Here is a 16,781-nt window from a genome sequence, read left to right as displayed (position 1 = left end):
GCTCTCATTTCTTCGAATACCTAAGCTCATTGTTGCCTTAGGTTATTTCATTTAGTCTGTTAACAACGGTTTAATAAGCTTTAAGTACTGGGTTGAAGGGTAGGTATAATCCTTTTGCAGCCCCATATCCAATCAGGTCACGGATCAATTTAATGTACTGTTTAATTATTTTAAGTATCGTCTTTAATATTTATTTTTCTTTATCATCTTGTTTTTGTTACCGGGGAAATGTATGGGGGATTGTCTTGTTTTTGTCTTTGTCCAGTTATGGGAAACGCTTATATGTTCTCGGATTGCTTATGTGGGGAGGGACTCCATTTTATTTTGGTCTTGTCTACAGGTTTAGTAAATATGGTTGTTTATCATCTGACGTTCCACTCAGCTTATTGTTGACATCTTCCAGAGCAGTGCAGCCCAATGGGTGACTTATCTATTCTTGTGTGGAACTGTGATGGGTTGAATGCACCTCACAAGCGAGCTAGTGTTTTGACTATGTTACATCGCCGTAAAATGAATCTGGCTTTCCTACAAGAGACGCACCTGCTGAGTAAAGATTCCGGCCGTATCGCTAATAAATTCTATCACACCATTGCATCCTCTTCAGCTAACTCCAAAACCAAAGGAGTAGCCTTTGTATCAAGATGTCATTTGAACGTTAAGGTGCTGGACATGTGAACAGACACTACAGGGAGGACAACGATTGCCAGGGTGGAAGTTTATGGGAGAAAGGTGGCTCTTATGTCTGCCTATGCCCCACATACATTTGATAAGGATTGTTATGATACCGTAACTCAAAAAATGCTAGAATTAACCGAGTATGCTATCATGGTGGGAGCGGACATGAACGCAGTATGGAATTCAAATGAACGGTCAAGTTTAACAGCCTCTAGGGATCAGGAGTCGGCTACTGCCACGCTACAGTCTTGGGCTGGAAGTTTGGGACTAGTGGACATGTGGCGAGCTTTTAACCCACAGGTTAAAGATTATTCATTTTTCTCAGACACAATTGGAAGAATTTCTTGACTTGACTGATAGGTTCAGTTGAGGACTCAAGAATATTATGGGATGCAGTAAAAGGCTTTATAAGAAGCAACACCATATTATTCTCTTCAAATGTATGTAAGGAAAGATCCGCCAGATTACAGGCTTTGGAAGCAGAATTGTCTTGACTCCATTTTGCAGAACAATTACTCTAAACAAACAGCATCTAAACGTAAACTTGTCAAAAAGGAAATAAATGATATCTTGAAACAACGATCAGAATTTCTAATACATAGGGTTAGGCAGCGCTATTACTCCCACGGGTCTCGGCCCAGTCACCTCTTGGCTTCAAAAATCAGGTGGTAATGTCACAACTGAGCCAAAGCAAATAAATGAGACTTTTCAAACCTTTTATTCCAATTTATATAAGTCAGAGGTTCAGTTGGACAAGAATAGATGTGACGCCTTTCTCGGTCAGCTAGACATACCACAGCTTGCAGTGACTGATTCCAGCCATCTTGATGATCCCATTTCCTTAGAGGAATTAAAAGATGCAGTACGCAACAGGGAACGAAACAATCACCAGGTTTAGATGGGATACCTCCCAATGTTATGTAGCATTTTGGGATAAACTGGGTCCACTACTTTTGGATATGATAATGTATTTGATAGATAAAGGCAGTTTTTCGAGGGACGTGAACATAGCCCTGATGTCCTTGCTCTTAAAGAAGGATAAGGACACGACAGATTGTGCTAGTTACAGGCCACCCAGTTTATTAAATTCAGATCTAAAGATATTTGCAAAAGTGCTTGCCAGGCGCATTCAGGACTATATGCCAACCTTAATTAACTGTGATCAGACAGGGTTTATAAGGTCAAGGCTAGCTGCTGATAATGTTTGACGTCTTCTCCATATAGATGCTTCAGTAGACAAAAAAGACCCGGCAGCAGTGCTGTCTCTTGATGCAATGAAAGCCTTTGACAGACTAGAGTGGTTCTTCCTGTGGTCTGTGCTGGAGAAAATGGGTTTTGGTAATGGCTTTATACATATGGTTAAGGTGCTGTACTCTAATCTAATCCTCAGCTCTGGTGCTCACTGGGCAATTATCCTCCGCGTTATTCCCTGTTTCTAGATCTTCCCGTCAGGGATGTCCACTGAGCCCAGCACTCTTTGCACTCTCCCTTGAACCTCTAGCCCAAATGATACGCCAATCCCCTAGTATACATCCGATTTCTGTTCGTGACACTCACCATCAGGTGGCGCTATACGCAGATGATATTCTGGTTTTCATGGAGAAACCGACTCAATCTATTGTTATCTATTTGTGAGGAGTTTGGTTGTCTCTCTGGCTTTAGGATTAATTGGTCTAATCTGCCCTCTTACCCCTTAATGAGTCAGCTAAAATGCTTCAATTTCCACCCAATGTCCCAGTTGTCCAGCACTTTAAATATCTTGGGATAGAAATGTTCCCATCTTTAAATCGTATTGTAACATATAATTACTCAGAAGCATGGAACAGGATTAAGATGGATTTGGAAAGATGGACTAGCCTTCCGAACTCTCTTCGGGCCCGAATATCTATAGTCAAAATGAACATTTTACCCAGGATTAATGTTGTCATCTCAATGATCCCCCTCTCACCCCCGGTTGACTATTGGAAACAAATCCATTCTTTTATTTCGCACTTTATCTGGAATTCAAAGCGTCTGCGACTGAATGTATCCACTATACAGAGGTGGTGGTCTGGCAGTGCCTAATTTTAAATTGTATTTTTGGTCATTTGTGCTTCGTCCGTTACTGGTGTGGCTTAACCCTAATGCTTCCGTTTCCTGGCGTAATATAGAGGAACATATCGGACAACCTTGGAACCTGTAGGATATCCTTTTTGCCAATTTAACAAATAGGCAATGTCAACTACGCTTTGGCCCTATAGTCTCACATCTCATCAAGATATGGCGCACAGCTGAATCACAGTGTAAGATTCCCTCAAGTGGCACACACGTTCTCCTATATTTAATAATAAAGCTCTGCTCATTGGTGGGAGGCCTGTCTCATCCTCTCATTGGAGCAACAGCAGTATTCACCACTTGAGTGACATTTATGATAACAGGGGCTTGTGCTCCTTTCAAGAAATTAAGAGTGCATTCAATCTGCCAGGTAGCTCGTTTTTCTTCTATTTGCGGCTCAGATCTGCTCTCAAGGCACATGGTGTCCCATGGCAACAACCTATACCCGTTCATCCTCTTTTAAGTTGTTTACTGTGCAAGGGGAAAACAGGGGTATGGTGTCTACACTGTATAATTTCTTTCTGGAGGCTTCCTACGATAACCTACAGCTGGACAGAGTATGGAGACGTGACTGCCCAGTGTTAGACCCTGATTTCAGTTGGGAGGGTGTTTGGTCAAGCATAAAATAAGCTTCTCGGAATCCCGATCACCAACAGATCCACTTTAACTATGTCCACAGAACATATCTTACCCCGCGTAAACTTCCCTGTATGAAAATGATAGACGATCCCTCATGTAGTTTATGCACTATGAAGGCCCCTGGCATGTTTATGCACATGATGTGGGACTGTCCCCCAGTCGCACTATTCTGTACTTTGCGTTTCCCTGTGTGTGTGTGTGTGTGTGTGTGTGTGTGTGTGTGTGTGCGTGTGTGTGTGTGTGTGTGTGTGTGTGTGTGTGTGTGTGTGTGTGTACACTGTATACACTATATACTCCGGTGTATACGTTAGCACGTTTGTATATGGTTCCCTAATTTTATTTAGTGTTAATGACTTGTTTTCGTAAATGTTTTGCTAATAGTTTAGTGGCTCTGGGTCCAGTTTCATAATAGTTTTGTTTCACGAACTTGTTCCTCTTTTCAATTGCATCAAGTAGTAAATAATTTATCTTTGTTCTCAAATGTTTGATTTCTTGGTCTGTTTTGTGATTCTTTTGTATTCTGAAATTCCCTTTCCAATTGTATTAATCTTTTTGAATATTGCCTCTAATTTAATATCTTTTGCATTTGCAGTTTCAGCTATCTGATGACCGCTTTCAGTGTTATTGGTTCATTTTCTAATCTTCCTTTAACTATGATATACCTTCCTTCTTTGTCTTTGATTTCTTCATCATATTCAAGTTGGGTTTGATTGGATATTAATATTGCAACTCTTCTCCTCCCCTCCTTATATGAACTATAGTATACATTTCTGAAACCGTACCTTCTCAGTTTTTCATGTTCTAATTTGGATAAAATGATTTGTACATTTTCCTTTTTCAATTTTCTTATAAGCCTCTCTCTTTTCTTTGGTGTCCTTAGACCATTTACATTCAGCTACACTATATTGGTACTGTTACATGTCCTTATATTTTACTACTTGTGCTCCCGAAACCACTCTGCAATATGTAAACATGTAAATTATGAACAAAACACAAACCAGAAATAAAAAGGGCTTCCAAATATGTGGGAATCTTCCATCACAGTGTGTGGGGAAAGTCCTCCTCTTCAATGAGGGCCCCTCCTTGGACCTCAAACTAGACCCAAAAAAGGGGGTTCCATAAAGTCCAATTATGTCCAACATACACTGAACAAAAATATAAACGCAACACTTTTGTTTTTGCTCCCATTTTTCATGAGATGAACTCAAAGATCTAAAACATTTTCTATATACACAAAATAACCATTTCTCTCAAATATTGTTAGTGAGCACTTCTCCTTTGCCGAGATAATCCATCCCACCTCACAGGTGTGGCATATCAAGATGCTGATTAGACAGCATGATTAATGCACAGGTGTGCCTTAGGCTGGCCACAATAAAAGGTCACTCTGAAATGTTCAGTTTTATCACACAGCACAATGCCACTGATGTCGCAAATTTTGAGGGAGCGTGCAATTGGCATGCTGACAGCAGGAATGTCCACCATAGATGTTGCCCGTGAATTGAATGTTCATTTCTCTACCATAAGCCGTCTCCAAAGGCGGTTCAGAGAATTTGGCAGTACATCCAACCGGCCTCACAACCGCAGACCACGTGTAACCACACCAGCCCAGGACCTCCACATCCAGCATGTTCACCTCCAAGATGGTCTGAGACCAGACACTCGGACAGCTGCTGCAACAATCGGTTTGCATAACCAAAGACTTTCTGCACAAACTGTCAGAAACCATCTCAGGGAAGCTCATCTGCATGCTCGTCGTCCTCATCGGGGTCTCCACCTGACTCCGGTTCGTCGTCGTAACCTACTTGAGTGGGCAAATGCTCACATTCGATGGCGTCTGGCACGTTGGAGAGGTGTTCTCTTCACGGATGAATCCCGGTTTTCACTGTTCAGGGCAGATGGCAGACAGCGTGTGTGGCGTCGTGTGGGTGAGCGGTTTTCTGATGTCGATGTTGTGAATCGAGTGGCCCATGGTGGTGGTGGGGTTATGGTATGGGTAGGCGTATGTTATGGATGACGAACACAGGTGCATTTTATTAATGGCATTGTGAATGCACAGAGATACCGTGACGAGATCCTGAGGCCCATTGTTGTGCCATTCATCCACGACCATCACCTCATGTTGCAGCATGATAATGCACGGCCCCATGTTGCGAGGATCTGTACACAATTCCTGGAGGCTGAAAACATCCCAGTTCTTGCATGGCCAGCATACTCACCGGACATGTCAGCCATTGAGCATGTTTGGGATGCTCTGGATCGGCGTATACGACAGCGTGTTCCAGTTCCTGCCTATATCCAGCAACTTGGCACAGCCATTGAAGAGGAGTGGACCAACATTCCACAGGCCACAATCAACAACCTGATCAACTCTATGCCAAGGAGATGTGTTGCACTGCGTGAGGCAAATGGTAGTCACACCAGATACTGACTGGTTTTCGGACCCCCCCAGACCCCCCCAATAAAGCAAAACTGCATGTTTCAGAGTGGCCTTTTATTGTGGCCAGCCTAAGGCACATCTGTGCAATAATCATGCTGTCTAATCAGCGGTGGTGGCGAAGTCGATAGGGACTTGGCTTGGCTTCTGGAAGGTCCCCAGTTCAAGTCCCGGCAAGACCAAGTGCTACCGAGGTGTCCCTGAGCAAGGCACCGTTCCCTACACTGCTCCCCGGGCGCCGTTCAAAATGGCAGCACACTGCTCCTAACACTAGGATGGGTCAAATGCAGAGAAACAATTTCCCCATGAGGGATTAATAAAAGTCCATTTTATCTTATCTTGATATGCCACACCTGTGAGGTGGGTGCTCACTGTTAGGGAAATAATTATCTCAGACTCCTAGATGTGACATACAGGACCAACCTTGACGTCTATTTATGTCCTTTAAGGACACAGGCTACTTCAGCCAATAATGTTATTGTTCCTGTCCTTTAAGGACACAGGCTGCTTTAGCCAATAATGTTATTGTTCCCATTCTGTGACCGGTCAATACTAGGTCACAGAAGGTCTTTGTTGTGGGTGCACTGGGACACTTCCTTCTTTGTTGTTTGTGGACTCCAGGGTATGACATATTCGAGGCCATAAGTGGCGGACGCAGGTAACTCAGTGTGCCCAAACTGTCTAAAGCTATCTTATCAAAACATGTTGATTACTCTCTTTTGAAACCAGTTAAATGGGCTAGCAAGAGAGAGGTGCTCCATAATTGACGTGGCAACTCTCCCGTGCAGTCAGACCGTGACTGCTGTGATTGTGATGTGAATCCTCCGGCCGTAACTCCAAATAAACCTCCAGTGTTTGACATCAAAGCTCCTGCTCTACCCTGTCTCCTTCCTGAGTCAGTGACTCCCACTGCATTGCAACACAGAAGTTTCCATTACACTCACTATCACAGATTTTTTCAGATTTGTGAACAATATTTGAGAGAAATGGTTATTTTGTGTATATAGAAAATGTTTTAGATCTTTGAGTTAATCTCATGAAAAATGGGAGCAAAAACAAAAGTGTTGCGTTTATATTTTTGTTCAGTGTAGCTCATTTACTGAGAAGTTAGCATGGGCAATTGAGGGAGTAAACATCTGAGAAAACATGTCCTCTGCATTTTCAGTTAAGTGACGTCTACTCTAGTGGTCACCTCTTTCTTAACAGTTGTATGGACGGTAATAGAGCTCTCAAAGAAAACACAGGAATGATCGGAGAGCGCTACATCAGTCACCACAAGCTTAGAGATGTTCAGACCCTTTGATACAATTAAGTCCAGGGTGTGCCCCTTATTGTGCGTCGGACCCTTGACATGCTGAGACAGTCCAAAATTGTCGATAACACAAAACAGTTCTTTAGCCCCTCTGTTCTGGGGGTTGTCAACATGGATAGTAAAATCACCAACAATGACTAGATGGTCAAAGTCAATACACACTATAGACAACAATTCGGTAAAGTCATCAAAAAAGCTTGCACAGTATTTGGGTGGTCTGTAGATGTTTAGGAAAAGAGCTCGAGAGGAGCATTTCAGCTGACACATATTCAAAATAAGCAAAGTTCCCATTAAAATAAGTCATTAAACAAAATAGCTACTCCACCCCCTCTCTTATGCATTCTTGCCTGACTCATAGAACTAAAGATGGGAGGAGTTGATTCTATAAGAACAGCTGCACTGTTGTTTTGGTCTAACCAAGTTTCAGTTAAAAACATAAAATCCAGATTATGCTGAGTGATAAAATCATTGATTAAAAATGATTTACCTGCTAAAGACCTGACATTTCATAGAGCCAGTTTAAATGTGTTTGATATACTATCACTCTGACCGCCCGTGATAGACCGTGGAGCACGCGGAACTTCTGTTAAATTCGACAAACTCAAACAGATCCTTTTGGACTTTCTTTTTCCAACCTCACCAAAAGTCACCAACCTTCTGTGTATGTTGGTTAAAACAGAAATGGGTCGCTGCACTGGCATAGAAGCCTCTGGTCGTTGGGTGGCGCCAGAGAGAGAGATGGCAGGCGTCAGCGGCATCGACGAAGAAGAAACGTTTCTAGCAGTGGAAACGGTGGCCTGAGATGACACCGCTGGAAAGGGGGGCGTGTGGAAATGGAGTGGAAATAGTCAGTGAGACGTCTGAACAGCGTCCTGGGACTGCCAGCTGCTTCTACTGAAGCCTTCAGAGTAAATCGCCAGAATGCCGACACCTCCTCATCTCCACCGCTCCCATTTTTTCTTTTGTGTTGCCATACGTTAGTCTCTCTGCGTTTCTGCGCTGGGCTAATGCTAATGCTAATAATGCTAATAATGCTAATGCGAGGATAATACAATGGCGGCTTCACAAAACCTTTTGGGAGTTTTACGGGGCGTGGTTTGTTTTTGGGCGGATGCCCAGCCAATCAGAAATAGGAACCTTTTTCTCCCACGAAAGTCTCTGCTCTCTAGCAGGGACGGAAAAGGGGGTGAAAAGGTTCTCATGAAGTGAGTCCCGGCTCTTTTTGGTGTGAACGCAACATTTCGGAACTATATCGGAACTAAAGTGGGAAAGGTACTGCAGTGTGAACGCGCCTATTTACTGCAGTTTAGTTCCTTGTTTTAGGCCAAATTAAATCAGCATGGCATTTATTTTATACTTACAGCGTCATTGGTAAAAATGACTATAATCAATCATTTCGATTATAAAAATGTATGTTTTGTATAAAAATGTGAAAACACTGACAATATGGAAGTGGTTTCTCATAGTGATTCAACAGTACAACTACCCCCTGAATCGGCATCTCCCTTCAGATATACAAAGCATTTTGTGATTGAGTGTATTTTTCTTTTAACTGCTCAGCTGTCCATCTCACAACTGCTTTGATTGAGCACAATTTTGGGGGTCTGTTTAGAAGAAAAAGGCTCTAAAACTGTACACTACCTGCGCCAAACAGCAGACTGACATAGTTTACACTTAGCTGATGGAACATTTAGCAGCTGAAATGTCATATATTTCTTTTAGGACTTGGTAGAGACAAAAAAGAAAAAAAAGATTCAGAAAATGTAATATTGTATTTATCATAAGATGGCAAAACATGTCTTTAATCAAAGACAATGTTGCCTGTAGTCGATGTTCTGATGGCAAAGTGTCAAACTGCCCTAAAAGATGATGATGTTAAATGGAAATGTGTTCCTGCTCAATGTGTTCTAACATCAGTTATTGCCGATTAAAAGGACCTGACTCACTGGGTTCCACTCATTCTGTGCATGAACACCACTGAAAACTAATTTGCAGATTGGTCTTAAATTAATTAAGATATATGTATACCCCTTAGGGCATGAACAACCTAATGACATCATAATCAAACCGTTTTGGTATGATCAGAGGGTCAGTGGTTTGATCCCCAGCAGTCCATATGTCAACGTGTCTCAGGGCAGACTCTTCAGCTTCAATGCTCCTGTGTGATGTAGTGTACCGTACTAAAGTGTATGTCATCTTGGATAAACCTTTATCTTTGGATAAAGGTGTCAGCTAAATGCAGTGGTGGATAGTCACACTTAGGTACTGTACTCAAGTGTAATTTGGAAATACTACATTTTGGAAGCTGTTATTGTACGTCTTTAATCCCTTATCTTGTAACAGGTTTTAGTAACACATTTTTTGTTAAAAAATATAGAAAATATAAATAAATTATTTAAAAACATTGATATTTATTCATAGGTTAAGATATCCAGCAGCAGTATGTAAAGTAATTTAAGTTAGCTCTACATGTACCAGCTGTGATAAACACACTAACACATCATAATCCAATCATACGATTCTGAAATGGGCACAGTACTTTTGCTCTTGGTACTTTAAGTATAGTTGAATGCCGAAACTGTATTATTAAAGTATTATTGAAGAAGATTAAAGAAGATTGAATTTATTGTCATTACGTAGTACAGGTACTATGTAACGAAACGGTTTCCCTGCATTTGACCCATCCTGGTGTTAGGAGCAGTGTGCTGCCATTATGAACTGCGCCCGGGGAGCCGTGTAGGGAACGGAGCCTTGCTCAGGGACACCTCTGTAGCACGTGGTCTTTTCGGGACTTGAACTGGTGACCTTCCAGTTGCCTAGCCAAGTCCTTATGGACTTCACCACCACCGCCCTATTATATTGAATGCAACACTTTTACTTATAACACATTATTTTTACAATTCATTGCTTCTTTGACTTAAGCAAGACATCTCAGTACTTCTTCCACCGCTGGCTAAATTACATGTAATGTTAGGGTGCATTCACCTAATAGTCCACTTCTCTGGTGGCACCAGACCACAGTTTGTTACATTGTTTCATTTTTCAGAAGGTCCGGTTTGCGTTCACACGGGCAAAACTCAAACGGACTATAAACTTTAAACACAAGTCATGTGCCCGGAAATGCTGTTCAACCATTGGTCAGACATTAAGGGGGTAAGAAAATGCAAATCCCGGAAATTTCTACCGGAGCCTCCGCCATGGAGCATCGGCACTTTCTGCAGGTTATTCTCATGCTGCTGTTAATCTGGAGATCAACAGACACTAGCGGCCCACGCATATGATTATATAATCAGACAACGTCCGTTAAAAAACATTATAACATAATGAGAGACGTTCTGCAGTCAGGAGGGCGTTTCACCGACGACAGGTGTTCTTACTTTTATGTAGCTGAAGGAGAATTGTTAATTTACACGACACTGTTCAACACTTCATTCTGCTTCACTCTTTAACTAAACAACCGCGGATGTCTTGAAAGACTCTTTCGCTAAAGATTTTGAAGATATCCGCGTTCTTGTGACACGTAAATACTGCGCTTCCTATGTTTTGGTGCGGACTGCGTTCACACCAGCAATGAACCGCTCCAGAGTTCACTAGCAAGCGCTCCGAGACCACCTATTTTAGCGGACCAGAGTCCGGTTGTTTAGTTCACTTCAGAGGTCTCGGACTGCGTTCACACCGACCCAAATGAACCGCACCAAGCGGCTAAACGCACCAGGGTTAGATTCAACCGGACTATACAAGGCTGGTGTGAATGCGCCCTAATATAACTCTTTGTAGGCACTATTTTCAGTGTTTCTACCTCAGCATGCGGACCAGTGCTGGGATCCCTCCAGACTTGAATATGGCCAGCAGCCCCTCCCTCTGGTGGGACAGGCTGTGCAGCACGCTGGCCGCACAACGGGCCGTCTCCACGTCAGCTGCTGTTGTCATGGCACGCACCACGGCACCTACAATGGTGTGAGACTGCACCAGCACCCGGCGACTGGCCTCCTTACGAGTCAGCTGGTTGACTATCATGGCTGCTTTGTTCACCACAACCTGGGGAGGAAATAAAGTAACAGTGTCAAATATAATGCCTAAAGAAGGGGTCCAAACCTTTTTCACTGAGGGCCACATACAGCAAAAGGTGAGGTGTATTGCCTCATAAGTTCAGTTAAGTTAAGATAGCAAAATCAATCAAATGTAGGTAAATTATGCTTGATACTTGAATATGCTTTAAGAAAACAAACAGCCTCCTTCAAAGCTCACCAGAGGGGTTACTTTATTTTGTTACAAACAGTGTTGCAGCTCATCCCTTAAAAAATAAGCCTCAGAATGCTTATAATAAAGGGGAAAATGAAGGGTATATTTCAAGCTGGTTATGGAAATAATTAATATATTTGTACATATATATTTAAGAAGTACAACATAGGAAAAGCAAAGGTTTCAGGTGTGGGACATGTTACATTATACTTTTAGAATTTGCTGAGGGCCAATTGAAAATGGACTAAGGGCAGCACTTGGCCCCCGGACACCCCTAGTCTGACAGCTTAGTTCAGGGGTGTCAAACTCAAGACCCGTGCGCCAAAGGCGGCCCATGACTTCATTTGATGTGGCCCGCAAGAGCTTGCAAAGAATATAATTTTGTTTACGGTTACATGCCGCTTTACAGAAGCACGTTGTCCATAAACTACATGTCCCACAATGCATCACATTTTGTGACATGCCCACTGAAGAGACTTGCAATTATTGGCAATTATGTAATTTAATACATTATTTTATATATAATATGTATTTATATATCTATATTTATAAAGTCTTAAAGTTACAACTGGCCCTTTGAGTGCAACCGTAATACTGATGAAATTGAGTTTGACACCCCTGGCTTAGTTGTTAGTTGTGTGTGCGTACCGGGTCGTCGTCGGCCAGCAGCTTGGTGAGCTCCGGTACGGCCCGGGTGGCCAGCTCTGCGTCGTCCTGGTAGTTTATCAGGTGGACTATAGCATTCTTCAGCAGGTGAGAGGGCTCAGCAAGACGCTGCACGTTGCTCTGTTGTGAATGATCTGATTGGACGGGCATGGCTGCCTCCCCCTCAACCAGGGTCTCTGGAAACATGGCCGCCCTGACCCGCTGAGCCCGGGTTAAAGAGAACTGAGAATCTAAATCTGTCATGGGAGAGAAAGAGAGACAGTCAGTGTGTGTGAGAACAGATAACTAACTGTGGTTCTGCAGCCAATGTATGTGTGTGTCTGAAGTGAAAACAATGCTCAGTAATTACAATCAAGCAGCACTGTAAACCCCAACAGTACTACTAACTCATAAGTATTATGGGTACTGCAATCAAAGCCAAATATAAAGTCAACCGAACAATACACGTATACGTTCTTTTAACGAAAAGTGCTGCAAAGTGCAGAATACCGTTTTGATAAGGGATACACGTGTGTAGTCTTTAATATTAAACATGATCGCTGGATGATAGCCACAGAACAGAAGTCGTATCACAGTTTATCCTGGGCGGGTCACAGCTCCACAGCTGAAGACTTCTCCACGCTGCTTTCAAACTGTGAGTAAACTACGTGTGCTTCACTTGGAGGCTGTCTGAAGGTGTACACAAGTCTCAGATGGACTTGGTATAACATTAAGAACGATATTCAGTAATAAGTCTGGCAAAAATAACTGATTTAAGTGATTTATTCAAGCGTGCAATGTTTTGAACAGACATCCCCAGTCACCTCATTGTCATTTTGTAGTCCTCGCTGTACGCATCCGGATATCGGCATCACTACCACAACCTCACAGACTGGTACTGAATGTGCATCAAAGTGTTCCTATCCAGCCAAATATACCAAATGATGAATGTAAACGACAGAAGAAGCGATCGAAATGTGTATTTCCTGGTTATTCGACAAAGGCTAGTTCTTTAATAAGATGCTGTGCATTTAACTCATCATCTCATTCCTTCTTCATTGCTTTAGACTTTTCCCTGGACACTTCGGAAGAGGTGGACCAAGACCAAAAAAAGGCCAAAAAAGATTTGCACATCCTCCAAAACCCAGGATGGTAAAAAGTGTGAAACTCAGTGTTGTCGCTCTGGCCATCAAATAAGACTCCAAATGCAAGCACCGAGTTGAAAATGATGCGGGCTGGCCTTGGCAACAGATGTGCGCTAATCCCAGAAGATGCTGACCATAGTGAGGTAAAACCAAGTTTAATTATTTGTTATATAAATTGGAATGCATTTAATCCATAAATGCTCTAAACTATTTGCATTCTTACATTCAGATCCGTGCTATCTTTGAAATGGAGTTTCCCAAGCTGGAGTCCCTCAACAGAGATTGGCTGTTCTATAAGGCTACAGGTAGAGGTGTTATATTAAAGGTCACATGTCATGCTTTTCCGGTTATTGCCCGTCCCCTTGTGTGTTATGAAGGTTTTTATGCATGTAAACGGTCTGCAGAGTCAAAACCCTCAAAGTACACCATGTAGGGAGTAAAACTCTAACACAGAAAATACCTCCCCAAAACGCCTCGTTGGAGATACGTCACTGTCCATTTCATACTTCCGGGTACATCATGATGTCATGTCGTACCCGGAACGAAATGGACCAATCCGTGGAGCCGTTACGTTACGTCCGCGGAGCCGTTACGTTAAGCCCCCGCTGATTGGTCCAAATTGACCAATCCACGGATTTCCTCACACACTCAGTGCAGGCAGCTCTGCTGATCTCTCCTCCCTGGCTGCAGGCTGATAACAGACAGTTGGGATCGCGGCGAAATTCTCTCTGCAGACCCTCACAGCGTTTATCAACCTTTTTCTTACTTTTCTTTGTCAAGCCACACTTATTGTTTTTACTTCGGCTATGACTTTGTGTGTGCTCAGGGTGAGTTTGGCTGTGTATTGCTAAACAAGGAAACAACACCTCCACGGAGCTCAGCGTGATTCACAGTCCCGACTGGTCCCGACCAATCGGAGCACACTGGGCTCACAGGGAGGGGGGGGGGGCAAGAGCTGCAGCAAGCCGTTTAGTGGAGAGAGTGAATACACATACTTTACAGAGATGCTGTATGCGAAACCAATGTGAGTTTGGAAAATTGTACAGTATAAATCTATTCTAGTAGACCTCAACAATGGAATTATGATCAGTGGAAATGGCCATGACATGTGACCTTTAATATCGGGATCTGTTAGAAATTAAAATCAATGTTGATATGGCGTAATTTGAATTAAATACACTGTTTAATTTAAATCAGTTTTATTGTGAAAAACCTGAAGTTCACTAACTATTAACTTAATACTTTTATTCTGAAAATGCTTCACCTCCGGTTAGCATTAGCATGTGGCGAAATGCTGGTCAGATGCTGGGACAGTTCCCACTAAAAGACAGAAGACATGGAACCAAATAGAGGAACTGTTCAAGCAGTGGCAAACGAGAGGATTGATTCCAGCAGATGATCAACCTGGACCAACGCAAGCCCATAGAAAAGCTGTAGTTGAACATGAGAATGCTGAATACCTACAACAGGAAAAAGCATGGATCAAAGCCGGACAACCCCCTCGGTATGGACCTGCTAAAAACGCTATGAAAAAAGCTGAAAAAAGAAAAGTTATGGTTGCAAATCTGATTCTCTATCTAAAATATACCAGCCAGGGATTGACAAACAGCTTACATGTAGTAGCAGCAGAAGATCTGCCAGGAATGGAAGCAGAACTCGGCAGAAGAGTGGAAGCAGAACTCGGCAGAAGACAGGAAGAACTCGACAGAAGAATGGAGGAACTCAACAGAAGAATGGAGGAACTCGACAGAAGAATGGAAGCAGAACTCATCAGAGGAATGGAAGAGAGACAAAAGGCAGATGAAGCCCATAATGACATTATTGAAGAAAGACGGACGGCAGTTGAAGCCCATAATGACATTATTCTAGAAAGACAAAGGGAGGAAGATAAATACCAACAACTTCTGGCGGAAAGACGACAAGAAGATGTAAGATTCCAGGACATGATGGCAGATAGACAGAGGGAAGAACAAAGAACTCAAAGAAAACGCCGGACAAACTACTCTCCTGACTATTCCAATGGACAGGGAGATGAAAATGACGACAGCGGAAACGAGCAACATTACCCTGGGACATGCCCCAAAACTAAAAGAACCGAGACCGGTGCACATACCTTCATGCCATTGATAGCGGCTGGAAGAGGAGGATTTCAATACCAATCATGGACTCACAGGGACATGGAAGCATTAGTGTCAAAGCTACCTCCACTCACGAAAGGAGGTCAAAAGTGGGTGAATGATCTGGAGAAGTACACAGCCCAAGACCACCTGTGCTTGGGAGACATGAGGGCCCTGCTCGGACGGATTGAAGGACGACTTGAAGCAAGAGCAGTAGATTCCGAGGCCAATTGCACGCACGACCCAGATGAAACTTCATTCAACAATATCAGGTCGAATTATTGGGCTGCTATTCGTCACATCTACCCGACAACGCGCAGTTTACATGCCCTCAACAGCCTGAGCAAAGGCACGGAGGAAGAAATGCATGCCTTCTTGAAGAGATGTGAAGGAGTGTGGGAGGACTACACTGGAGAACGCCATGACGTTTCTCCGGCTGTTGTAATGTTGTGGAAGAACGCTGTCATTAAAGCCCTTCCCCGATCAGTGCAGGAAGACCTGGGAGACGTGGTGGGATTAGTCGCTAAACCCATTGAAGAATGGAGACTACATCTCATTCACCACGATATGAAATACCAGGCAACAAAGTGGGAAAATGACGAAGAAATGAAAACACTACAACTAAGACTTTTGAAGATACAAGTAGCTGAGAAAGATGCCAAAGCTAATAAAAACAAGAAATCGACAAAGCAGATGGCCATACTAGCAGAGAAGGCAGGGCGGACACCTCCAACAGTTCAACAAAGCGGAGGAGGAAGTGTATGTCCACCAAACCAGGTTCAGCAGACACCTGTGTATCATCCTACACAATTCCAACCTCAGACACAACAGTATTATCCCCAAGTACAGCAACCGCCTGTGTATACTCCTGTCCAAGTACAGCCACAAGCACCGCAGTATCTTCAACAGCAGACACCTGTGTATCTTCCTAACCAAGTACAGCCGCAATCACAGGTATACCCTCCCATACAGCATCAACAAAAGGGACAATGGAGAGGAAGAAGGAATGATGGCTGCTTCATATGTGGAGATTGTAGACATCTGGCCAGAGATTGCCCCACTCAGCAATATCCACCACAAGGTAGCACCTCACAATACAGAAGATAACCAGTGTTAGATATTAGAAATATTGAGGCGGAAGCATATGCCAGGGCCATGACGAATATTTCTGTTGGATCAGGTTATTGGGTAAATGTAAAAATCCACAAGATGAACTCGTTGCAACCTGTATGGAGTGGACCATGGGAAGTTGTAGAACGCACTGCAGATGCACTCCGGATCAAAGTTAAAAAGGGAACATGTTGGCACCCACTTACACATTGTGTAGCCGTACCGCCACCTTTCCTGAAACGGCACGGCAGTTAGAACTGATTTTGGAAAACTGGTACAAAACAATAAGGAATATTTTACAAGGACAGCACCAGGAGATGAGTAAACTCAATAATCTGTAGAGTGTAAATACATTGAGAAAAACA

The 16,781-nt window shown here is 43.0% G+C and overlaps 1 protein-coding gene across 1 annotated transcript in view; it reads right to left on the bottom strand.

Annotated features, from left to right (window-relative positions):
• LOC117451071 (junction plakoglobin-like) overlaps positions 1–16,781 on the bottom strand; it is a 339,882-nt gene that overhangs the window by 105,825 nt on the left and 217,276 nt on the right. Inside the window, exons 5-6 of the mRNA XM_071203922.1 lie at positions 12,048–12,301; positions 10,957–11,195 (exon numbers count right to left, since the gene is read on the bottom strand). Of these exons, the coding sequence (XP_071060023.1) occupies positions 10,957–11,195; positions 12,048–12,301 (493 nt within the window). The remainder of the gene's footprint in view (positions 1–10,956; positions 11,196–12,047; positions 12,302–16,781) is intronic.

Source organism: Pseudochaenichthys georgianus, chromosome 8 (genome assembly GCF_902827115.2).
Source record: "Pseudochaenichthys georgianus chromosome 8, fPseGeo1.2, whole genome shotgun sequence".
Lineage (NCBI taxonomy): Eukaryota > Metazoa > Chordata > Actinopteri > Perciformes > Channichthyidae > Pseudochaenichthys > Pseudochaenichthys georgianus.
This window is presented reverse-complemented; position numbering and strand designations above follow the sequence as displayed.